We start from the raw sequence: 27,362 nt of genomic DNA on the forward strand, positions 1-27,362 counted from the left end.
TGTTTCCTTGCTACCTTTGCATTGTTAACCTTTTGTTATTTGCCAAGGCTTATTTAAAAATCTGTAGTTCATCTATTTTATTCAGTGTATCATTTCATATTCCTGGCACATTATCTTTTCTTTCTGGTAACTAGAGACCGATTTGCAACATGTTGCATAGTGTTCTAACCAGTAGTAGGGTGACCCTACTTCTGCTAACATTCTCAAAAAGAAAAAACAGAAATAATTGTTATTTTTAACTGACTTTACCTGGTTTAATCTGCAATTTTATATTCTTTCTTGTTACATAGACATTCTTAGACAAAATCCTAAAATAAATGCAACTTGCCTTTAAAACCTGCCATAAGGTGTTTTTGTTTTTTAAAGTAAAACTAGGATTGTATGCATCAAAAATTGCAACTTTAAAACTTTGTGTGTGTGTGTGTGTGTGTGTGTGTGTGTGTGTGTGTGTGTGTGTGTGTTGTGCATGTATGTTTGCTCAAATGTGTGGACACATGCACATTTGTGGATGCATATGCATGCTGTATGCTTTCCTATGTGCAGGCCTGAGGCTGACATTGGGTATTTCCTCTATCACTCTCCACCTTTAGTACTGAGTCAGGATCTCTTGACTCTCTAAACTGTGAACTCCCCATTGCAGTTAGGCCAGCTGGACAGCTTGACCAGGACATCCCTCATGTCCATCTCCCAAACATTGCACGTGGGTTACCATGCCCACCAGGCTTTTACATGGGTATCTGAGCATCAGTCCTCAGACTTGTGGGATAAGTACTTTACACACTGATACATCTTCTCAGCCCTAAACGTTTTACTGGGAATGGAATATAGTTTTGATATGAGTGACTTTTATTGAAATAAGAACCCAGTGCCTTTGTGAACTTTAATTACAATCAGTACAGTATTTTTAGAAAAAAATCAGTGATTTACAAGACTGGCCTGATTTTCTATGGTATAGGATATAAGAATTTTTCAATAAAGATTTGTTAATCAAGAGATAATGATGGAACACTTTAGTGTTTTTCTCCCCATATTAAAATCTTTGGTTGTGACTTTGTGGGTAAAAAAGTTTTATTCTGGCCATGAAATGTTTTGGTTTTATGGAAGAGAAGCCACACAAATGAGAAAACCAAGAGGAGACTATATAGAACGAGACAAAAATAGGAACAGACAGACACATACAAAAAGAAAACCCAATGTGCAAAGGGAAAGTCAAAACCAAAACTTAAAATATGGAACCAAAGATGCATATACATGCCTGGCCCTGCATTCAAAGAACCAAAGATGCACACACATGCCTGCCCCTGAATACTAAGTATCTTCTTCTGTATGTTTCCGTGTGTGTGTGTGTGTGTGTGTGTGTGTGTGTGTGTGTGTGTGTGTGTGACTATTTCTCTTCACAGATTGTCCTCTTATTCTATAAAATTATAGCCATTTAAGTGCCCACTCTAAAGTGACCTTTTAGTAAAGAACTGGGAAAACATGGTCAAAAAATTGATGCATGGTGAACAACGCTGTGAGAGACATTCCAGGAAAAAGGCAGAGGGTCTTTTACCTCAGGTGCATTTTGTTCCCTGAATTGTTCTTAGATGTGATTTCATGCCTCCTGTGACAAGTATTTGCATTCAATTTATAAAACATGTTTGGTCTTGTTGGACGTCAGAATACAGCTGTAGAATCCAATCTGGTCAGTGTTCCCTGAATCTGGATATGCCCTTCTGCCTTGCATTCATGCTTTCCCAGATACAATCTACAGTGCATGCCAGATAATTGAGTTTAAATTGGTCTGTCCCAAGAAAGAGCTGCTCTGTTAATATTTAGTATGTGCTTAATGGAGTCTATGTACATGTTTTTTCTGATCATGTTCTTTCTAAACTCAAACAACTTTCCTTGACTCATTGCTGTCTTTGTCACATTAGTGTATTCAGTACACTGAAACTGAAGTAATATTGTCTGTATCATTAGACTGCAGTCCACCCCTGTTCTTTAAGGTCTTCAAATCCTAGGTCTCACAGACATATATACTTAGGTCCGTGAAAGTCAATAAGTCAACCCAAATCAGGGACCTGAATGAACAGCTAAGAGAGGATGCGAGGACCTCTGAAGAAGGAGGTAAGTATGAATTAATATGTGGCTAAAAGTGGGAAAACCAGCACCATATATTGAGTTGATACCTCAGGTCTTGAAGAAGATTTGTGCTGCAATGTTTAAAGACCAGCTGCAAGAATGCTGGGATTTAATAATACAATATAATCCTTGATTTCCTGAAAAGGACACGCTAGATCCCAGAATATGGTATCCAATTAAAGAAAATATAGTGAAAGCCCATAGACAAGGAGAACATATTCTGGTTCAATTCTGGGCGAGTTGGGCATTGATATGCATTGTAATACAAACAATGAATGCTGGCCAGTCAAAGGTCTTAGAAAAGGCTATGACAGCACCTAGTCTGGATAATGACTGTCCCATTAATAAGCACATGGAGTCCCCTTCCCCTTCCCTTAGTCTTCCACAACCTATATGTTCTATCCCCTTCCCCAAACCACAGAACACCACCAGTTATGGCAATGTAGCATACAAACATCTGAGAAGAGTGACTAGACACTCAGGTGAGGTCCAGTGATCCTGTAAACTCTCTCATTCTATGTTAGAATGTCAACAGTAATGATCAATAGCTTTGAAGACCTCTTGTAAGGAGTTACAGCTGGTTTTATGAAGATGGCAGTTGTTTTGGTAGGGGGACAGTTCTGTGTTGCACTGAAGTAACTTTGTTTTAAAAAAATTATTATTTTTATTTCATGTGCATTGTGTTTTGCCTGCATATATGTCTGGGAGAGGCTGTCAGATCTTGGAGTTACAGACAATTGTGAGCCAGATGTAGGTGCTGGGAATTGAACTCAGGTCCTCTGGAAGAGAAGTCAGTGCCCTTTAACTGCTGAGACATCTCTCCAGCCCTGAAATAGCTTTTAGGGGTATCTTATTTATTTTCTATTGCTATGAAAAGACACTTTTGATCATGTCAACTCATAAAGGAAAAATTTCATTAGGGCTTGCTTACCCATTCAGAAGTTTAGTCCATTATCATCATAGCTGGAAGTATGGCGGCACACAGACAGACATGGTGCTGGAAAGGTATCTGAGAACTCTACATCCAGATCCAAAGGTAGCAGAGAGAGTGACACTGGGCTTGGCTTGAACATTTGAAACCTTAAAACCCAAGCCCTGTGACACACTCCCTCCAGCAAGGCCACGCCTCCTAATAGTGTCACTCCCTATGAGCCTATGGAGGCCATTTTCATTCAAACCACCAAAGAGAGGATGTGAAAAGATTAACTTGGAGGTAAATGCTTGTCACCTTTGCTTAGATACCATATATAAGGTTTGAAAAGGTGAAGTCTGATAGATACATTTTATACCTAACAGAGGTGATAAAAAACAAGAAGAGATGGTGGTGATTGAAGCCAAGGCCTCACATGCATTAAGCAGGTGATCCATTTTTAAGGGACATCTCTAGCCTGGAAAATGGCATAATAGCAAAGACATAATAGCAAGACTATGTGTTATGCCACAATAATGCATTCATTATCTGTGGGCACAACATCCAGAATTGTTATGAACATCTAAGTACTCTTGTGATATAAAATACAAGTCATGGGGCCAGCCAAGCAGCTCAGTGGATAAAGGCTCTTTCCATCAAGGCTGAAGGCCTAAGTTCAATCAATTCCTGAGACCACATAAGGGAATGGTAGAACTGAATCCTTCAAGTTGTCCTCTGACTTCAAATATGTATATGTGTGTACAAATCATGCTCTATGATAGTGATGCTTATTAAAAACACAAATAACAAAATAATTGACTTACTTGAATAACATTTCCTAAAAGAACCAAGAATATGCTATCAACCAAGATAGGTGCACATCCTGTTTCTGCAAACTTAATCAATTACTAGCTCTGTGGTTGATCATTAGGATGAAATAACACAAATGTAGCCTTACATAAAAGTTTTCATGTGAATGAAATAACAATTCCATGCCCAATACATAGTAAATCATCAATAAATGTGAGGCATTACCATGAAACATTAACTTTTGAACATTTTAATGAACTAGGCAGAAAATGATTCTACCATAGAAGTTTGAACAATGCTGGGCTTCTTGAGATTAAAGAAATTTATTTCCTAATGGGATTTTCAAGACTCAAGAGTGATACAGTAAAATGTGTCTTAGAAATGCATCTGCTCATGAGATGACCATGGCATGTCACCAAAACAGCAGCAAAGCCTTTGATCCCAGTTACTAAGGAGTCAGGGGCAGGAGCTTTGAAAGTGCAAGGCCTTTCTGAACTAGATAGAGTATTCAGACCAGACCAGGGAAATTAGTGACACTCTGCCTCAAGATAAAAATTAGGGGTTGGGGAGATGGTCCAACATGTTAAATAATTGCCATGTAGGAGTGAGAAGCAAGGTTTGGATCCCAGAACCCACACCACCTATACTCTCAGTATGCTGCAAGAACAGATGGGATTCCCACAACAAACTGGTTTGCTAGCCTAGCAGATTCAGTGGGTTCTGGATTCAAATGGAAGAGTTTGCCTCAATATATCAGGTGGCAATCAAGCAGGAAAACTCCACTACATCCTCAGGCCTCTACACACACGGGTGCACATGTGTACACATATGCCAAGAAAAAGAAATAAAATTTTAAAAGGGCTAAGGATGTAGTTCAAGGATAATATATTTACCTGGCCCTAGGTTCAAAAGGAAGAATCTATTATACAAGTATGCTTCTATTAATCAAAGCACAAAGGAATCCCTTCATAGTCTATCTTAAATTTGGACTGTCTGCTTATTGTTTGTACTTAAATCCTCCACTGACTTGTAGGATTCTTAAGGGCTAGGCCTATCTTCACCCAATGTGGCATTCTTCATGCCAAGGTACTACCAGCCCACATTAAATGCTTAGTGTATCTTTTATAAATTGATTATTCATATGTTTAATATGGACCTAAGAGAAACCCTAAATATTTGGTTCAATTTCTATGTCTGTAGAAATCCACTTACAGACAAAGAAAAACATAAACCTACCACAGAGATAGAACACCTTTAAAGAAAAATGGTTATTATCTTCATAAGATTTTTATTATTCTCATAGGACTACCAACTTCCTTCAGCAATAGAGAATGATAACAAAAAGTGAAAATACCTGATCCCAGGAAACAGAATGGTCATCGGACTCTTTCTCCATTGCTACAGATGTCTTAGGGTCTCCCCAACTGTGTATTGTCCCATTTTGTTTCCTTTGGTATTGATGGAGGGGATCCTTTTTGGCACAAGCCCTTCTGGTAGACAGTATGTTGAGGAGTTGGTCTAGGTCTAGAAATTTCATATAAAATCTGGTGTCACATGGAATAGATAGGTCACATTTAGAGGAGTCACAATTTCCATGGCTACAGCTCAGACTTTTTACTAGGTAAATTTAGTTCTACTGAAAATGGCTATAACGGAACAAAGCTAAAGAGTATTGTACTTTGTATGGCAGCTGATTCCCTCAAAAGACCTTGGTTAAACTTGGATGATGGACAAGTCATCCGAGAATAATCCTACATTTTTAGACCCTAGAAATAATAAAAGTGAGCAGCCAATGGACATACATTTCATTGAGACATACATTGTATTTGCTATAAAAATATAATGAAGGGGAGAGAGAAATGGCTCAGGGGTAAAGGCATTTGCTGCCAAGCCTGATGATTCAATTTGATTCCTGTGTCCCACGTGGTAGAAGGAGAGAACCAACTCTAGAAAGATGTCATCTGACCTTCATTTACGAACTCTGGCACACTTGTGTGTACACATATATACACATAAACATATCCATATATTCATGTGTACATACATATAAAATAAGCTCAATGTAATAAAAATTCAAATTAAAAAAGGAAATTTACTTCCTGAAGGCATTCTACATCCCCATAGGACTGTATATTTCTCTAATGTATACAAATCAGTAAAAACACTTTCCTTTTAGATGTATATGAAAAACAAAGAAAACAAGTGAAATTAAGCCAAGGTTAATTTCACTACATTCTAATTTTTAAAATTCTGCTCTTGATGGCACACATACATTGCAGTTTGGTTCCCTCAATTCATTTCTATGCTTTTAAAATTAATTATACAGAGAATGATTAAATAAAAAAAACAGTTTATATGGTATTACTCTTCTTCTTACCTGTGAATAAAATGTCTTTGTAATTTTCCTAAACAGTATAATCAGTTATATAAAATTTGCCAAGTAATTTTATCCTAAATGACCAATTTTCAACAACAAAGAAGTCTTATGAGCTTTCCAGAAAACTGACAAAGTGTGACCTATGTTAAAGAAAAATAGAAAACAATGAATGCATCTCTAGATATTTCTGGATGTTGGATTTAGCCTCAAAATCCTCAAGGGAGTTAGCAAAAGTATGTTTAAGGAACTAAAGAAAATCATATTTAAATAATTAAAGTGAAGCATGACAAATAAGATAAAAGAAATTTTCAAATAAGAAAATAAAAGTTACATAAAAAACTGTGTAGTTTTGAGATAAAATTGGAAAATAAAAAAGCACTCAACAATATATGTGAGGAAACAGAAGGTAAAAATCACTGATCATTTAGATTGGGTAACCGAAAAACTTCTTCCTAAAAAACAGAGAAAAGAAAGAACAGGAATAAATTTCAGAGACCCTGAACACAACAGTTATTTCTGTGGCTGTATTGGCAGCCACAGAAAGAGAGGACAAAAAGATAAATGAAAAACTGGTGAAAATAATGGCCAAGAAATTCCCAAGTGTGTTATAAAAGTCTTCATTGGCATGTTCAGGAAGCTTATTAAACACCAAGCGACTTAAATAAGTGAGCATCCATGTTCAGACACATTACAGTCAAAGTGATGAAATTCAGAGATAAAATCTTTCAAAACAAGCTGCCCCACATATACGAACCACTTTAGCTTGTTGCTTTGCAAGATTTTGTCTCTGAACAATGAAGGACCCATCCAAAAAAATTAGTAGGATGATGAATTCAAAGAACTGAAAGAAACAGCTGTCAATCAATAATTTTATACCCACAAAACCACCCCTCAAAATGAATTAGAAAAAAATCCAAAATCCTGGAAAACAGTAAATGAGAGAATTATTTGCTAGTAGTCATATGAGAAATATTGAATTATAATGCTTTTATAAAAGATGTGTTTTATTTCTCTCTCTCTCTCTCTCTCTCTCTCTCTCTCTCTCTCTCTCTCTCTCTCTGTGTGTGTGTGTGTGTGTGTGTGTGTGTGTGTGTGTGTGTGTGTAAGTATGTGTGTATATATACAATTGCCTACAGAGAGGCCAGAAAAGGGTATTGGGTTCCCTGGAGCTGGATTTTCAGGCAAGTTGCAAGCCTCCTGACATGGAAGCTAGGATCAGAATTACAGTTTTATCAAGAATGGAGATACCATAATAGAGGGAGACATTTTAGATTTACAGAGAAATCAGGCACTAGGGAAATGTCTGGAGATCTACAAAGATGACACCAGCTAACAATCTAAGCAACAGAGGAGAGACTACCTTAAATGCCTTCCCCTGATAATGAGATTGGTGACTCACTTTTATGCCACCCGATATCCCTCATCCAGGAGCTGGTGGAAGTAGAAGCAGACACCCACAACTAATCACTGAACTGAACTGGAATCCAGTTGCAGAGAAGGACAAGTGAAGAGCAAAGGGGTCCAGACCAGACTGGTGAAACCCACAGAAACAGCTGACCTGAACATCTGGGAGCTCTTGGTCCCCAGACTGATAGCTGGGATACCACCATGGGACTGAACCAGACCCTAGGAACATGGGTTTCAGTGAGAAACCTCAGAAATCTACAGGACCTGTAGTAGTTCAGTACTTTTCCCTAGCATAGGTGTGGACTTTGGGAGCCCATTCCACATAGAGGAATACTCCCTGAGGCAAGACACACGGGGGTGGGCCTAGACCCTATCCCAAAGGATATGATAGACTCTGATGACACCCTATGGAAGGCCTCACCATCTAGGGGGAGCAGAAAGGATATGTGATAGATAGGGTTTTAGTTGGGGGGGTGGTAGGGGAGGGAGAAGGGAACTGGGTTTCTCATGTAAAACAATCTTGTTTCTAATTCAAATTTTAAAAATCTGAGAAAAAAAAGAAAATGTGATCCAACATTTTCCAATACTGAAAAGTGATTGCTTTTGATTGATATTGTGTAATGAGAGTAGAAAGAAAATCTACCAACAGACACTTGGATTCAGATTTTGAAACTGTCAAACCATTTCAGATACTTAACTTTCAAGACATTTCCTTAGTAAATGCAAAGACACATACAAAATGAATATTCATGTTTCATTGCTGGCATTATATTTCATCTTGGAGCCTCCAAATTTTGGTTATCAGAAATAAAGTAGATGAATAACATACAAGCTACTTCTGCTTAAACATAAACGGCTCACTTTTATGATTACACTCAAGCTGCCACAGATTCTCTTGAACCATTCCATCATCTCGGGCCCAATGTTATGTATGAAACAGGAAAACATTTAGTTAGTTCTCAAGGCAGGTTTTAAATCTGTCCATTTGACTCTACATCCACAATATCTATCCCTACATAAATGGGCCAAGTTCATGTTTATGCTTCAGCAGCTGATAGACTTCAGCCTGGAGAGGCCATCTGGGCTCTCTTATCAAATGCCAAAATAAAACAGTGTTTAAAACAGACCTGAACAAATGCACTCACTGAAATGCTCTAGCCTTTGCTTTTTGGCACAATTAATTAGACAGATGTGAGTTGGAAAGGAAATCATGAAAAACAACCTTACCGGATAGGTGGAGGGAATTGGTACTATTCAAGAAACTGAAAATATAGTCTGTAAAGTCGTCTGGGGAAGGCAAATCTGCTCTCCCCAGGCAAATTCCTTGGAGAGACAGGGCGATGATGCTTGCTGCCAGCTGAGGAAGTGTCTTTCTGTCAGCACCATCGAGGCCTTGAACACCAGATTTCCTATGTAGTGTCTTAGTTTCCATACACTAAAGTGAGAAACAAAGAAAAAACATTAGCTTCTGGGGTTACATTGAGTGAGTCTCCTCTAAAATTGCCCACTATGCATGAGGAATTGTTCATCTAAAAGAAAATTGACTTGTATAAAACAAGTTGGGAAACATTTGACTTTTTCAAATCTAATCCCACCCTTCTGGGTCTCAGTTACCTACACTTTTTGGTGACTATCTAAAAGATACACTGTTTTCAAGGGGATCCCCTGTTCTTACAATTTTCATCCTTTCCTTTGGTGAATGTTCCCCCAGATTCAATCTAAATGATTTTCAATCAAACCTAAATGATTTTCAACTCTGAATCATAGATGCAGGAAACTTCAATGATTAATTTTAATTGTCAACTTGATAAAGTCTACTGCCACCTGGGGAAGGGGTTTCTAACTGTGTCTATGGGAGATTGTCTTGATGAGGTTACAAGTATTTGTTGCAATCTTCCTACAGAACGTAGGACTCAGTATGATCAAGTGATTCAAGCCTCTACTGCCTTGAATTCTCTGCCATGATGCACTGTTTGAACTATGAGTCAAAATAAACTCATACTTCCTTAAGCTGATTTTGTCAGGTATTTTGTCACATCAACAGAAAAGTAACTAAGATACCACCTTTACTTCTACATCAGCCTTGAGTCCCAAGCACAGCATGTATTCACTACAGTGAGTATATCGTACACTCTAGCATCATGTCTGTGTTCTTAGAATTCCTATAGAACTAAGACATGTAGAGTGTGTGTGTGTGTGTGTGTGTGTGTGTGTGTGTGTGTGTGTGTGTGTGTGTGTACTAGTTTTTCCTGATTAAACTATGTAAATTTGACTAAGGTAGAATTTTGCTTTAAATATGTATATATATGGTCAACAAGATAAAACACTCCCTACAAAATGGGAAAAGATCTTCACCAACCCCACATTGGCCAGAGGGCTGATTTCCAAAATATACAAAGAACTCAAGAAAATAGACATCAAACTACCAAATAATCCAATTTAAAAATGGGATACAGATCTAAACAGAAAATTCTCAAATGGTGGAAAGACACTTAAGGAAATGCTCAACATCCTTAGTCATTAGGGAAATGCAAATCAAAACCACTCTGAGATAACATCTTACACTGATCAGAATGTCTAAGTTCAAAAACACCAATGACAGCTTATGCTGGAGAGGATATGGAGAAATGGGAACACTCCTCCACTGCAAACTTGTATAACCACTGTGGAAATCAGTATGGTGATTTCTCAGAAAATTAGGGGTCAACCTACCTCAAAACCCTGAAATACCACTTTTGGGCATATACTCAAAGGAGGCACATTCACATCACAAGGAATTTTCTCAACTATGCTCATAGCAACATTATTCATAATAGCCAGATCTTGGAAACAGACTAGATGTCCCTCAACTGAAAAATGGATAGAGAAAATGTGGTACAATTACACAATGGAGTACTACCCAGCGGTAAGAAACAATGACATCCTAAAATTTGCAGGCAAGTGGACAGAACTAGGAAAAAAGCATCCTGAGTGAGGTAAACCAGACCCAAAAAGACAAATATAGTATGTATTCACTCATAAGTGGATACCAGACATAAAACAAAAGATATCCAGCCTACAATCCACAACCCCAGAGAAGCTAGAACCCTCTTCCAGAAACAGATGGAAGCCGATGCAGAAATCCACAACTAACCAATGGGCCAAACTCCTGGAATACAATCAAAGTGAGGGAGGAGTGATGATATGAACAAAAGAGTCAAGACCATGATGGGGAAACCCACAGAATCAGCTGACCCAAGCTAGTGAGAGATCACTGACTCAGGTCTGACAAATGGAGAACCTGCATAAGACTGAACTAGACTCCTTTAATATAGGGGACAATGGTGGAGCTGGGACAATATATGAGGCCACTGGCAGTGGGTCCAAGATCTAACACTAATTAATGCACAAACTGACTTAGTGGAGCCCATTCTATATGGAGAGATACCTTGCCCAGTCTAGACACAGGGGTGTGGAGTGGAGAGGTGCCTTGGTCCTGCCCCAGCAAGAGGATGGGATAGACTTAGTAAGCTTCCTAGGGAGGCCTTACCCTCTCTGAGGAGCAGATGGAAGGTGGAGAGTGGAGGAAGATGGGGGGAGTGGGAGGAGAGGAAGGAGGAGGAACTAGGATTAGAATGTAAAAAATAAATTAATAAAACAAGTTAAAATGAATAAAATTATACACATTTTTAGCTGGAAAAAAAGATTTATGAGGTGGAAGGTATAGCTCAGTGGCAGAATGCTTGCTTAGCATGCACAAAGGACTAGGTTCAATCCCCGGGATGATGATGATGAAGATAATGATGATGACGACCACAATGATGACACTGATAATGATGATAGTGATGATGGTGTGGATGGTGATGATGATGGGTGTGTGTGTGTGTGTGTGTGTGTGTGTGTGTGTGTGTGTGTGTGGTATATGGGTATATGCATGTGTGTGTAAATGTGTATGTGGCCTGTGTGTACTCATGTAGAGGCCAGAAGTCAATGTCAGTTATCATCCACTATCACTCTCTACCTTTAATTTTTGAGACAGTGTCTGTCACTGAACCTACAGCTTTCCATTTTGGCTACACTGGCTGACCACAAGTCCACAAGTATCTGCCTGTTTCCCTTCAACCCCAAGGATTACAGGCGTAATTGAAACATATGGCTTTTATAGTGGCTCTAGAGATCCAAACTCAGGCATTCATGCTTGTGCTTCAAGCACTTCATCCATGAGCCCTGTCCCCAGTTCCATATGATGAGGAGAATAATAATAAACTTTATGTTCGGATACCTTCATCTGCTGGAACCTAAAGCATGCTTGAAAGGCCAGCCTTCCTAGAACAGCAATGAAGGCCACAGAGGAACAGGTACCCATCTCCCGAGAGTAGGAGCCTGGGGGAGAGGAGAAGCATGTGCATAGACACAAAATGCCAAACAGCAGAGGGGCAGCTATTTGGGGTTGACTATTGAAAGTAACGCTTTTGCAAAAGCTATTTCATCAATGAAATCACTGATGATAAATACATATCTTAAATTGTTTCTGTCTTCTTCCCTGGCCAGAAGCCAAGACAAACAGACACAGGGCCTTCCATCACTATAGTTCATCTCTTGGATGTTGATCAAAATCTTTGAGTCATAGTTTTCAGGAGATGAGAACTGCCCTGTCACCTGGCCTGCCTATCCACCCACCCACCCAGCTTCTGGCTAAAAGCCACCTTCATTTAGTCATTCCGGTTCCACTTAGAATTTTAAATCTAAGTGGATATCACTTACTATCCTGTAATTAAAACCAGAAATACCCATCTCTCTTAGAAGTTCACCAATAGAAAAATACAAAGAATCAATATAACTAAGAGGTGCTATTCAGAGAAAAATCAACAAGATAGACAAATCTTTATCCAAACTTACAAACGGCAGAGAGTGAACACGCAAATCAATGAAATCAGGAATGAAAAGGGAGACATAACAACAGACACAGAGGAAATCCAGAGAATCATCAGGTCATACTTTGAAAACCTATATTCATCAAAATTCAAAAATCTAAAGGAAATGGACAATTTTGTGGACAGATTTCACTTACCGAATAAAATCAAGAACAGATAAGCAACTTAAATAGACCTATAACCCCTAATGAAATAGAAGCAGTCATCAGAAGTCTCCCAACCAAAAAAAGTCCAGGGCCAGATGACTCCAGAACAGAATTCTACCAGAGATTCTCCTCAAAGTATTCCACACAACAGAAGCAGAAGGGTCATTGCCAAACTCTTTTTACGAGGCTTCAATAACCTTAATACCGGAGCCACACAAAGACACAACTAAGAAAGAGAACTACAGACCAATATCCCTCATGACATTGACACAAAAATACTCAGTAAAATACTGGCAAATCTAATCCAAGAACACATTAGAGAAATCATCCACCATGATCAAGTAGGCTTCATCCCAGGGATGCAAGGATGGTTCGACATATGAAAATCCATCAATTTGTCTACCATATAAACAGACTGAGGAAAAAAAAAAACACATGATCATCTCTCTAGATGTTGAAAAGCCCTTGACAAAATCCAACACCCTTTCATGATAAAGGTCTTTGAGAAATCAGGGATAACAGGAACATACATTAACATAATAAAAGCAATATACAGCAAGCCAACAGCCAACATCAAATTAAATGGAGAGAAACTCAATGCAATTCCTCTAAAATCAGGGACAAGACAAGGCTGTCCACTCTCTCCATACCTCTTCAATATTGTCCTTGAAGTTCTAGCTAGAGCAATAAGACAACAAAAGGAGATCAAGGGAATACAAATAGGAAAGGAAGAAGTCAAATTCTCACTATTTGCAGATGATATGATAGTCTACATTAGTGACCCGAAAAACTCTACCAGGGAACTCCTACAGCTGATAAACACCTTCAGCAAAGTGGCAGGATACAAGATTAACTCAAAAAAATCTGTAGCCCTACTATATACGGATGACACATTGGTGGAGAAAGAAATCAGAGAAACATCACCCTTTACAATTGCCACAAACAACATAAAATACCTTGGAGTAACACTAACCAAAAAAGTGAAAGACCTGTACCATAAAAATTTTGACTCTCTAAAGAAAGAAATTAAGGAAGATACTAGAAGATGGAAAGATCTCCCATGCTCTTGGATAGGCAGGATCAACATAGTAAAAATGGCAATCTTGCCAAAAGTAATCTACAGATTCAATGCAATCCCCATCAAAATCCCAACACAATTCTTCACAGATCTTGAAAGAACAATTCTCAACTTTCTATGGAGAAACAAAAGACCCAGGATAGCCCAAACATCCCTGTACAATAGAGGATCTTCTGGAAGCATCCAGACTTCAAGCTCTATTACAGAGCTATAGTCCTGAAAACAGCTTGGTATTGGCACAAAAATAGACAGGTAGACCAATGGAATAGAGTTGAAAACCCTGATAATAACCCACACACCTACCAACACCTGATTTTGACAATCTAAATTTATCCGATGGAATTAAGAGAGCATCTTCAAGAAATGGTGCTGGCATAACTGAATGCTGGCATGTAGAAGACTGAAGATAGATCCAAGTCCATCGTCATGCACAAAACTTAAGTTCAAATAGATCAAAGACCTCAACACCAATCCAGCCACACAGAACCTATTAGAAGACAAAGTGGGAAATACCCTTGAATTACTTGGTACAGGAGACTGCTTCCTGAACATAACACCAGTAGCACAGACACTGAGATCAACAATTGATAAGTGGGACCTCCTGAAACTGAGAAGCTTCTGTAAGGCAAAGGACACAGTCAGCAAAACAAAACGGCAGCTCACAGACTGGGAAAAGATATTCAGCAACCCCACAACTGACAGAGGGCTGATCTCCAAAATATACAAAGAACACAAGAAGCTAGACTCCAAAATACCAAATGATCCAATTAAAAAGTGGGGTACAAAACTAAATAGACAATTCTCAATAGAGGAATCTAAAACGACTAAAAGACACATAAGAGAGTTTTCAACATCCTTAGCCATCAGTGAGATGCAAATCAAAACAACTCTGAGATACCATCTTACTCCTGTCAGAATGGCTAAAATCAAAAACACAAATGACAGTTTATGCTGGAGAGGATGTGGAGAAAGGGGAACACTTCTCCATTGCTGGTGGGAGTGCCAACTAGTACAGCCACTTTGGAAATCAGTATGGCAACTCCTCAAGAAAATGGGAATCAGTCTACCACAAGATCCAGCAATTACACTCTTAGGCATATACCCAAAAGAAGCACATTCATACAATAGGGACATCTGTTCAACGATGTTCATAGCAGCATTGTTTGTAATAGCCAGAAACTGGAAGCAGCCTAGATGCCCCTCAACTGAAGAATGGATAGAGAAAATGTGGTACATTTACACAATGGAGTACTACTCAGCAGAAAAAAAACCAATGGAATCTTGAAATTTGCAGGAAAATGGATGGAACTAAAAGAAACCATTTTGAGTGAGGTAACCCAATCACAAGAAGACAAACATGGCATGTACTCGCTCATATATGATTTTTAGATATAGAGCAAAGGATTACCAGTCTACAATCCACACTGCCAGAGAAGCTAGTAAACAAGGAGAACACTAAGAGAGACATACATGTTCCCCTGGAGAAGTGGAAAGGGTCAAGATCCCCTGAGCAAATTGGGAGCACGGGAAAGGGGGGGGAGGTTGCTAGGAGAATGAGAAGGGGAGAAGAAGAGGGGTACAGAGGACATGAGGGAGCAGAAAGGTTGAGTCAGGCAAAGAACAGAAGATAACAAGAATGGAGATACCATAATAGGGGCAGACATTTTAGGTTTACAGAGAAATCAGGCACTAGGGAAATGTCTGGAGATCTACAAAGATGACACCAGCTAACAATCTAAGCAACAGAGGAGAGACTACCTTAAATGCCTTCCCCTGATAATGAGATTGGTGACTCACTTTTATGCCACCCAATATCCCTCATCCAGCAGCTGGTGGAAGTAGAAGCAGATACCCACAACTAATCACTGAACTGAACTGGGATCCAGTTGCAGAGAAGGACAAGTGAAGAGCAAAGGGTCCAGACCAGGCTGGTGAAGCCCACTGAAACAGATGACCTGAACATCTGGGAGCTCTTGGTCCCCAGATTGATAGCTGGGTTACCAGCATGGGACTGATCCAGACCCCAGGAACGGGGGTTTCAGTGAGGAAACCTCGGAAATCTACAGGAACTGCTGTAGTAGTTCAGTACTTATCCCTAGCATAGGTGTGGACTTTGGGAGCCCATTCCACATAGAGGAATACTCCCTGAGCCAAGACACACGGGGGTGGGCCTAGGCCCTATCCCAAAGGATATGAGAGACTCTGATGGCACCCTAAGGAGCAGAAAGGATATGTGATAGGTAGGGAAGGTGGTAGGGGAAGAAGGGAGGGAGAGGGAACTGGGATTGACATGTAAAACAAACTTGTTTCTAATTCAAATTTTAAAAATCTGCAAAAAAAAAAAAAGAGAGAAGTTCACCCATGTCCTAGGAATAATTGACACAAGTATGTACAAGCCTACACTTCAACAGGAGCACAGTTAGCAGTTTCTTACATCTTACCTGGCTACCAGAAGTGCCAAAATATTTCCTGGTGAGAGTCAGGATGTCATCAGTCTCCTTCTGTGAAAGGAAATCGGAGTCTTCATCCTGCCTGAGACCCAGTAAGCTATGCAGGTAAAATGCATACTCTCTGTTGTTCATGTTGAGCTTTGAGGAACAGATCTCTTCTTGGTGAATGATGTAATAGAGGAGGAGGAGAGAAACTCTCTGGACCACCTCCTCTCTAAGCTCATCCTCAAAATCTCCACCAGCTGTTAGTAACAGCGCATCTGGTTCCAAACACTGTGGGGGAAGGTAAGGAAGACAAAGCCATGTTTTATGTACAGCCCCAGAGCAGTGCCCATGCAAGTTCTCAAATGATTTGTGCCTTGTGAATACAGAGCAAGGCAGTCAGTCCCAGCAACTATAGAGACTGAGTCATGGTGAGATGTTTACTTGACCATCATCTCTTTCTGGGGACCCTTTTTTGTAAAAGTGGCCTCTCTGTACTCAAGATGTTGCCTTGCTCTTTTGCATAAACCCAGCCAACTCGTTTGGCTGGGCCTGGTGGTGAATGCCATTAATCCCAGCACATGGAAGGCAGAGGCAGGTAGATCTCTGTGAGTTCAAGGCAAACCTCGTCTACAAAGCCAGTTCTAGGATATCCAGGACTGTTACACAGAGAAAAGCTGTCTTGCAAAACCAAAAACAAGAAAACAAATATACATACAAACAAAAATGTCACTCTTTAGGGGACCTTCCACAAGGCTCTCAATCTTTGTTGTCCCTCACAATGTTGTTCTATAAAAATAGCATGCAAGGGGCAAAGAGGTCCAGACCAAGCTGGTGAAACCCACAGAAACAACTGACCTGAACATTGTGGAGCTCCTGTTCCCCAGATTGATAGCTGAGATACCAGCATGGGACTGAACCAGACCCCAGGAACATGGGTTTCAGTGAGGAAACCTCGGAAATCTACAGGACCTCCTGTAGTAGTTCAGTACTTATCCCTAGCATAGGTGTGGACTTTGGAGCCCAATCCACACAGAAGATACTCTCTGAGCCAAGAAACATGGGGATGGGCCTAGGCCCTATCCCAAAGTATATGATAGACTCTTATGACCCCCTGTGGAAGGCCTCACCATCCAGGGGGAGCAGAAAGGATATGTGATAGGTAGGGTTTTAGTTGGGGGGGGAGTGGTAGAGGAGGAGAGGAGGGAGAGGGAACTGGAATTGATGTGTAAAACAATCTTGTTTCTAATTCAAATAAAAAAATTTAAAAAATAGCATGCAAGACACATATGACTTTGAAATTTTCTAGATAGCTATGTTTTTAATAGTGAAAATAAAAGGGAGGGGAGAGGTAGCTAAAAGAAAGAGACAGGGAGAAGAGGAGGGCAGAGGAGGACATGAGGGAGCAGGAAGACCTTGTCAGGGGGTAGAATAGAGGAGAGCAAGAAAAGAGATACCATAATAGAGGGAGTCATTATAGGTTTAAAGAGAATTCTGGCACTAGGGAAATTTCCAGAGATCTACAAATTTGACCCTAACTAACAATATAAGCAATAGTGGAAAGGCTACCTTAAATGCCCTTCTCCGATAATGAGATTAATACTACCTTGTATGCCATCCTAGAGCCTTTATCCAGTAGCTGATGGAAGCAGAAGCAGACACCCATAGCTAAGCACTGAGCTAACCTCCTGGAACCCAGTTGCAGACAGGAAGGAGTGATGAGGGGTCAAGACCAGGCTGGAGAAACCCACAGAAATAGCTGAGCAACAAGGGGTTGCTCGTGGACCCCAGACTGACAGCTGGGAAACCAGCATAGGATTGTTCCATACCCCCTGAACGAGGATGTCAGTTTGGAGGTCTGGGCAGTCTATGGGGCCTCTGTAGTGGATCAGTATTTATCCTAGTACACAAATGGATTTTGGGAACTCATTCCACATGGAGGGATACTCTCTCAGCTTAGACACACAGAGGAAAGTATAGGCCCTGCTCCAAATGATATGACAGACTTTGAAGATTTCCCCATGGAAGGCCTCACCCTCCCTGGGGAGCTGAAAGGGGTTGGGATAGGGGGTCGATGGAGGGCAGGCGAGTAGGGAAGGGAGAGGGAACTGGGACTGACATGTAAAAGAAGCTTGTTTCTAATTTAAAAGTAGAAAATAGTTTGCACTGAAAAAAAACAAAAGCAAAAACAAAAACCCCACCCAAAAGAAATAGTGAAAATAAACATGTGACTCATTTTAATACTTTATAAAATTTACATATTCCAGACACACTTATTTGAGCATGCAGTCAAAAGTCTAAAATGAATAATGAGATATTTTATGTTTTATGTAAGTCCAAGTATTTTAGATCTAGTGTACATTTGCCAGCATATCTTACATTAAAGAAGTCATATTTCAATTATTGAATAGGTACATGTAGCTGAGGCTACTGTGTTGGGCAGCACAGCTCTAGAATTTCATTTTCTTCACAGCACTGTATTATAAAACTACTTTGTTGGTCTTTCTCTGTCTCTCCACAACAAGAGCAAGTGTTTATTTGGTCAGGTTTCCAGGTCTTCAGTCTAATGCTCTCAGTACATGGCACAAAACCTGGTATTTAGGAGGTATTAAAAATTCAGTGGTCACCGGGTCCTCCTCTGTTCTCACCAAAGAGATTTGTCAAAATGTTTCCATTGAATGGAACATATCATAACATACTCATCCCCATATATCACTTTGGTGTATTGACAATTTTGAGTTAAAGGCAACTGGGAAACAGTAAATATGGAAGTTCTCTCTGCCCTCTCCCCTTCTTTCTAAAAGTGAGGACTAAGTTTCCTTTGAGAAGGGTGTCTTCTATGTACCAAGAACAGAATATTCTTATCCCAGGAAACTGATGCAATCTTATTAATCTGCATAGACTACATCACCCCTACCATCTGTTCATTTCCTTCACATATTTCCTAATCCTAAGCCATTTTTCCTTCCTCCTCTCACATGTCCACAATTCTTTGTATTGGGTTTTTGTTGTTGTTGTTTAAATTGTGTATATATATTTGGGGGCATTCTTGTCTTTTGGTGTAACTGTCTTCACCACATAAAATATCAATACAAATAAAACTTATACACTTTTCTTCTGCTAGTCTGCCTTTCTTTTCTGTTCAGGTCATTTGATTTTGTCTCAGAACTCTTCAAGGCTGGATGGAAAGACGTCTCTACCCTGTACTCTGGTACATTGTTTCACACGCCACAGAGAGATGTAGATCCTCTAACTTGAGAGAGTCACATGACATAAGGAATTCAAAGAAACATCATTGGACAGTGAGAAAAATGACAGGAGCTGTGGCTGGAAAGTTTTGGAAAATGGATGGAACTAGAAGTTTTCTCAATAAGCCACATACACTTTAGTCTACTTCCTCTCCAACTCAGCTTCCGGGGACACACAGAGTTCACGTGAAAATCTATGTTCAGCATGAAGCCACAGCAACCATCTGGCATTCCGTAAGTAGCCCCCTTCCTACAATGAGTGTATACATTGGTGGCTGATCATAGGGCTGAAACCAAAACATAAAAATGTAGCTGGGTGGTGGACTTGGTGGAGCCGGGGCCCTACCCTGCCTGGGGAGTGGTGGGTGGATGGGGTGGGGGGTAGGTTGGAGGTGGGGGAGAAGGAATGGGGGTAAGGGGAGGGAGATGGAGAGGGAGAGGGGAATTACATGTGAAACAAGCCTGTTCCCTAACTTGAATTAATAATAATAAAAAGAGAAAAAAATGTAGCTGGGTTGAAACTATCTTGATAAAACTATTCTGTGTACTAAATAACCTTGTGCTGTCTTCCCGCTGTTCCCCTGGGGCAGACCAGACTTCTCCTGTCTCCCTCTTCTCTTGTGTCCTTTCTCTGTCTCTCTGTCTCTTTACTTCTGTTCTCTTTCCCCTCTCATCCCCCTTCCCTTTCTAATAAAACTTCTCACTTAAAGAAAAGTAACCTTGCGTAGCTACACTGCAGACAGTGTGACTTATGACTGAGTGATAACTTCATTGCATAACACCATGCTAAGCATTTCACATACTCAGATGTTCCTTAGAATGCAATCTAACTAATGCTGGAAAATGTATAGCATATTGGGGGTTTTTTGTTTTGTTTTGTTTTGTTTTTGAGATGAAGTCTCACTTTATAGCTTTGGTTGGCCTCCAACTCAGAGATCTTCTTGCCTTTACCTCATGCATAATAGAATAGCCAGGTATTGATGGCACATGCCTTTAATACCAGCACTCAGAAGGCAGAGGCAGGCAGATCTCTGTGAGTTTGAGGACAGCCTGGTCTACAGAGTGAGTGCCAAGATAGGCTCCAAAGCTACACAGAGAAACCTTGTCTCAAAATAGAAAAAAATATTCCATTCTATTATTTTTTAATGGAAAAATATTCTTGACCTCCTTAATAAACTACCAAAGATAGCCATATGCTATAAGGCATTTAGAATACCAATCATTCCATTATTTGATAGTTAATAAATTAGTGGATGTTTCAATATGCAAAAATATTGAACTTAAAATCAAACATATATAATTTCTCTCCTATGAAAAATGTTTGCCCATAGTGTAACATGACCAAATCTAACTGATGCTAATCACTTGCTTAAAGACACACAGCTAGTAGTGGTTAGTTATATGGATCTTAATTTCTTTACCAAATCATTTTCTGTCCTTTTTTGGTAGGAAGAGAGGTTAAGTTGAAAGAGGCAAAGGATATTGAAGAATCTAACATCAGTGATGATGAGACAAGGATGGTGTAGAAGGTTGAATGAGTATCTCAATAAAGGTTGTTGTTGGACTGGACTGGGCCATTAAAAAGCTGCCAGCAATATTGGGTCTAGGAAGCTCAGGAGGCCACCATACCAATCACATGTCGTCAAGTCAACAGGCACACAGGAGTGTATGTAGCCACTCTGAATACTATTTGGTGTGCCTGAGGCTCCTGCCCATTCCTGGTCCCCCCCTAATATTTAATACAGGGTGTGTATCATGTGGAAACATCAAGACTGCACAGACAGGTATTGTAGAATGGGATAACTCAAAGCATACAACACGGAACATAGTTAGCTTCTTTCTGATTTCAAAAAATTCAAGCCAGTTCTAGAAGTTCTAGAAGCATCTTGTTTTGTGTGACAAGATTTAGTTACACTAACTAGGAGTCACCTAGTTGGATGCTTAATGAAGTGAACTACGAATCAAATGAGCTTTAAAAAATCTTTGTTTTTATAACTGAATCTTAGAGAAGCTACAGAGGGCAATACCTTGGAGAAAGAAAACTATCGAAGCTTAAGAAGTAAAAACAAACAAACAAACAAACAAATAAATAAGAATTCCTCCCCCTAGGCAACTAGGATTGGTGATGGAAAGAAGGGGGAAACTCTCCATTCATTACAACTTGATTTAGTTTTGTGAATGAAATATTTAGCTGCTGGCACAGTTGTATATGGGAAAGGATGTTTAACAAAATTTTATAAATATTGCCATCTCATTGGAATCAAATCTACCTAAGGCTACACCCTGGTGAAAATATTATTTGTTAAAGAAGAAAAGCCACATTTGGGGATCATCCATCAATGTCCCTTTACATCTTGTCAGGGGGGAGCATAGGTTTAAAGGAAATAAACAAATCCAGATTCAGATAATTCATTTTAAAGACTTCAGAAGGAAATGGAGTTGGAGAAAAGATTAATCAAACTCCAAGCAAGGGCTTGCCTTGCAAGCTCAATGGCTTGCCCAGATTCTTGGTGGTAATTTCCCATTACTCCCTGAAGCCAAGTCAAACTTCATCCGTCTAATGCATAGTTCAGCTTTGCTTATGCCAGATGAGAACTGGAGCTACAAAGAGCAGCATCAGAGCTTTCTACACCCACAGAAGAAAGACAGTGAAATAATCCAGCTTCAGAACTGATTTATGATGTTAGCATCTTATTGCTTCTATCTACCTACCTATCATCTATCTATCTATCTATCTATCTATCTATCTATCTATCTATCATCTACCTATCTTTTTATTTCTGGTATTTATTTATGTATGTGTGTATAGATGACATGAAAGTAGAAAGTAGAAAGATAAACTGGCTAGTGGGAATAGTAAGACTAGACGGGGGAGGGTACTGGTAGAAAATATAGCCAAGTTATGTGATATACTTAAATTAAATTATCATCCTTATGAAACCTACTTTGTACAAAGAATATATGTCGACAAAAAGACAAGTGTGTGGCTGGAAAGATGGCTCAGCAGTTAAGAGTGCTGGCTGCTCTTCCTAAGGATCTGTTTAGATGGATCCTCAGCCCCCACACGGTAGCTCACAACTGTCACTAACTCCTGTTCCAGAGGATGTCTGTGGGCACTTGCACACAGGCGGTGCACAGACATAAATGCAGGCAAGATACCCACACAGATGAAAAGTAAAAAACAAATACATCATTTTTAAAAAGAAAACATGGTTGCTACCTGCAAGAAAACTTTAGATGTTTACACACATCAAAGTTATAACAAGTGAGCTGGGGGTAGGAGCATGTGTGCACTAAAATGGGTTCCCTAAAACAGTGGTCATTTCTTGAGAGGCAGCTGGATCTCTGTGGGCTTGAAGCCAGCCTGATGTACAAAGCTACAGAGAAATCATGTCTCAAACAAACAAACAAACAAACAAACAAAAAACCCACCCACCTCAGCAGCTAAGAACTTGCTGATGCACCTTCTGGGACACTGAAAAAATTCAGTTAAAATCCTGAGCATCTGATCTTAGCATCTGAGGCAGATGAGGGGTGGGGGACATCTGGGTTAGATGGGATGGGATTTCTGAGGAATGTCACTGTTCCAAAGTCTCTGGGAAAGGATCACACATGGCCTTGAAGAATAGGGACTGAAGGCATTGTGAGCTCTACGATCCAGCACGTACATCTATGTCCATGTGATCCTGTAGAGAGGCAGTTAGCAACCTCTGGGGTACAACCCCTTTGGAGGGCGAATGACCCCTTCATAGGGATTGACTAGAATCATCAGAAAACATAGCTATTTGCATTAAGAGTCATAACAGAAACAATGAAGTTATGACTTCATAACAGAAGTTATGAAATAGAAATGAAAATAATGCTATGGTTGGGGGTCACCACATGAGGAACTGTATTAAAGGGTCTCAGCGGGCATTAGGAAGGTTAAGAAGTACTGCCCTAAGCAGTATCCAGGAGGAAACTCACTACCTTAACTAAGGACTAGAAAGGAAGGTTCAATATGGCTCAGTAAGCTAGAAGTGTTCAGAACAGAGATATTTCCCCTCCAGGAAGGTATGCAGGCTCCTGATTCCCACTGAGTGGGTTGTTTTTTGGGAGTTCTCTGTAAGTCCATTAAAACTCCATTCTAGGGGGCTGGGATTACAGGGCAGTTGGCAGAGCTCTTGCCTAGCATGCATGAAGTCCTAGATTCAATTCTTTCCAGCACTGAAAAGCAAAAACATTGCAATTATTCTCATTTTAAAAAATAAAGAAAGCTAGGATCAGGACCAAACTGTTCATTTTTTTCTTATAGATTTGTTCTTAAATGCCTCAGTTCTCATTTACCTCATATTGATTTTTCTTATTCCATTTTACATTGTTCCTCTTCACAAATTCAATAGCACCACCAACCTCAGTCTTTCTTTGCCCAGACACTGAGGATGCAAACCCACCCTCTTGCTTTTGTGCTTTACCACAGAGTACCTAGTACAAGCCCCACCTGTCAACCAGATGTCTCAAATGAGTGAAGAGACTCAGCAGCAAGTCAAACCCTGTGGTTGGGGTGAGAACCTGAGTGTCTGTGAAACTCGATGACTTTTTTTTTTTACTGGCTTTTCATGAAGGACAAGAAAACATATCTTAGGCTCCTTTCAGGAGAGTATTGAGGGGGATCAAGCCCTCTCCTATCATAGTCCCTTCTCCTCAGTTTCCCAGTGGAAGGCAGCTCTGAGTACTTAGCACTCTCAGACTGAACATTTCAAAGCCAGGGAATAGATACAATTCAAGTGGAAGCCGAACTGGCCAAACCCTCAATAATGTCACTAAAAAAAAACAATATAAAACAACCATCCCTCCTCAGCCCCAAACATGGAGAACAGTCTTGCCTGTTTATAGTCACCCAGCAAAACTAATATCCAACCACCTTAATAAGGGATTTCATGTCATTAAACAGAACATGGCCCCAGAGCAGATTCTCAGAGGACATTAATAAGATATGACTCCTGGTTATTTCCAGTGGGATGTCTGTTGTTACTATCTATATCTATTAATGTCATCACAGATGAGCTGACTATTATTATAACACATCTCCTCTGGGAACCATTGGGCGCCTTAATAATTATGGAATTATTTTTAATCATTCACAAAGAGCAGAGGAAAAATTCCATCTGTGCAAGACCCTTTCTGTCACAAGAGGGGCAAAACCAGAGAACACTTGGCTGGGAAATGCATTCCTTCACCCTATCCTCAGCCTAGAACTCTGTTGGGTTGACAAAGCCAGTAGAAACTTACTTTGGAAGCAGTTATGTGCTTCTTTTCTACTTGTTTATGTTTTCACTTACCTATGTATTTATAAGTTTTTCCTTACAACTGTCATTGGTCTGGAATGGGGTGACAAAAAGGGATTTTGTGAGCAGTTGTTTTAAGGCCCAGGCTCTCCTCCAAAGTGGGGCTTGATGGACTTCCTTCTCTGACACCCACAGTGGAGTCTGATGGATCTTCTCCCATGACACCTAATGGGGGATGGACTCTCAGTCCCCACCAATTTCATGCTACAACCTGGATAAGGTTTTTTAAAAAACCCATCTGTGTGTATGGGGCGGGGAGTGTCCACACACCTTTAATCCGGAGCATTCTGTGAGTTCAAGGCCAGCCTGGTCTACATCCAGAGCTTGCACAGAGAAACCCGTTTCGAAAAAGCAAAACAACAAAAACCTTGTCCTAGGCAAGTCAAGATTCGGTCTGAGGAGGAGGAAGCCTTGATGGAGTAACCATGAGGCCTGTACAACTGCTTCTGGTGAGTAGACAGGTATGGTTCACTTGATAGGTTAGGAGAATGAAGGCTGCAGGTGAGGCTGTGGGATAGGCCTCGGGAGGCGTGGGTCCAGCTTCAACTCTAAACACAGCAGCATTTCTGTCCCGCAGCTGATCTCTCACTGGTAATAATTATCAAGGCTTCAACAACCTGTAGAGCGCGCACGTGCACACACACATGCACACACGCACACACGCACGCAATCCGGAAACACCATTGGCTTCTAGGAGAGGGCACCCAGGAAGTGAGTCAGAATGCTGTGATTGTCTCATGGAAAGGAAATTGCCTCTGTCTAACATCGTGCACGTGCAGGCTTAAAAAGAAAAATCAAAGGAATCTCAGAATAGCATAGAGGGGGAAGGACTGAGCAAGCATGTCAGCAAGTCAGCGCCTCTAAAACAGGAAAAAGGGTGTAGAAACTTAAGCATGGTTTTTCCATGTATTTATAAGGATAAAATAATCCTTGTCTTGTCCCTGCAGTGTTTCCAGTGGGTTGGCATAACCCAAATGTTACCGTGCTACGTTAAACTTCATATGAAGAGATTTGGATGCCATTCCCTGTGATAAAACCTCTAGGAGATCCACTGTTCCCTTTCGAGTGATTCTTAGCAGCCAATCCCACTTTATTGTACTAACCAGCTTGCAGTCTCCTTGCATCCTGTTTGTCCTCTGTGGACACCCAGTCTTCTCGAACAGAATTTTCATGAGGCTTCGTGGATGGCTGAGGGACTGGTGGTCAGCAGCAGAGAGGACCCTCAGGACTTCTAGCAGGCCTGGACTCCCAGCGCTGCTGTTATCCTGAGTGAGGGCTTTGTCGGTCTCAGTAGAGAAAACAAGGCTCAGGAGGTGGGACAGCTGTAGCATCATCAATACTGAGAGAGTTGTCCCGAAGCACATGTCCACTCTTCCTTTGGCTCGAGTAAGGCCGGAGGTGGGGGCTACGTACAGGAGAACTTAGAACCAACCAGAGGAATTTCTGTGATGGAAAGGGAAAAAGGCTTCAGTTACTGTGCCTGCAGCACGTTTGAAAGGACTAATTGCGTGGCTAAGCTGATTTGCAGTGGCAACAACCCGGCATCTGTATGTAGCAAGTAGCCCCAAAGACCAGCCAGGAAACTTTCCAACTCACAGTGGCCAGGAAACTGGACCGACACTAAGTACACAAATAGTCAAACGCTGAGAAGAGGGTGCATCTCCCCTGCCTGCAGGCAGTGCCTGGCACAGGACCTGGAGTGAGACACCAAGGGGGGGGGGGGATTCTGTGAAGTCAAAGAAGAAAAGTAAAAAGAAAATGACTTCTAACAAATTTCCAGTATCACACTGAATTAGAATCTTTCAAGAGGACAATTTACTAGAAAAAAAAAAAAATGTTACATTTGGAAAACACTAGTTTTTAGCTAGTAGAAACCCAAGACTCTGGAAAATGAAATATGCTAGAAAAACAAGAGCATTTCAAGACTCCAGGATGATGAAAGATCTGCCTACTCAATAGTCTCTGAGAGGATGGGAAGAGACTTTAGAATCAATCAGAGTTTATGGAGAAAAAAAAAGTCTTCACTTGATTGTTTAAGGAGTGCAAAATGTTAACAGCTTCTCTTGTAGGATCCCGACATGAACCAATAATGATCTTGGGGTAATAACAAGATCCTGAGATTATTTTTGTAGTTAAAAAAACCAGTTTCAGACTATTATGTTAGCATTTACGAAAAGTTAGAGGGTGACACAAACCTTTGTAAACCCAGAACTTACCTCAAGAAAGAGAGATGCTTATTTATCTTGAGCTCCCTGGGCCTTTAAATCTCTGAGAGCATTTTGTGGTTCCAAAGGTCTGTTTTTAAAATTCCTTGACTGTGCTCTGGGAGCTGGAGAGGATTATTTCAGCCCAGAGACATTTCTAGTTGCTATGGAGAGGGCTGCTCAGAAGGTAAAAACGAAGGTGGATAAAAGCGGACAGTTTCTGGCTGACAGATTTTCAGGATAATCAAATAAATGTGGTTAGGGAATTATCCTTTTATATTAATAGTTAGCACAATATTTGGAATTATCTACAGTCATTTGCCTTTCAAGGGACAAAATCTAGGTCAAAAAAAAAAAATTCTACCTTGCAAAGTGAAAGAGATTTA

The 27,362-nt window shown here is 40.3% G+C and overlaps 1 protein-coding gene across 2 annotated transcripts in view; it reads right to left on the reverse strand.

Annotated features, from left to right (window-relative positions):
• The window catches only part of Slc39a12 (solute carrier family 39 member 12), an 83,256-nt gene extending 57,120 nt beyond the window's left edge, over positions 1 to 26,136 (reverse strand). For both annotated transcript variants that reach the window (XM_035441484.1, XM_027405253.2), the window contains exons 1-4: positions 25,876 to 26,136; positions 16,207 to 16,488; positions 8,856 to 9,063; positions 5,199 to 5,368 (exon numbers count right to left, since the gene is read on the reverse strand). In XM_035441484.1, coding sequence (XP_035297375.1) covers positions 5,199 to 5,368; positions 8,856 to 9,063; positions 16,207 to 16,488; positions 25,876 to 26,136 — 921 coding nt within the window. The remainder of the gene's footprint in view (positions 1 to 5,198; positions 5,369 to 8,855; positions 9,064 to 16,206; positions 16,489 to 25,875) is intronic.
• Positions 26,137 to 27,362: the final 1,226 nt, after the last annotated feature.

The sequence above is a fragment of the Cricetulus griseus genome, chromosome 3, assembly GCF_003668045.3.
Source record: "Cricetulus griseus strain 17A/GY chromosome 3, alternate assembly CriGri-PICRH-1.0, whole genome shotgun sequence".
Lineage (NCBI taxonomy): Eukaryota > Metazoa > Chordata > Mammalia > Rodentia > Cricetidae > Cricetulus > Cricetulus griseus.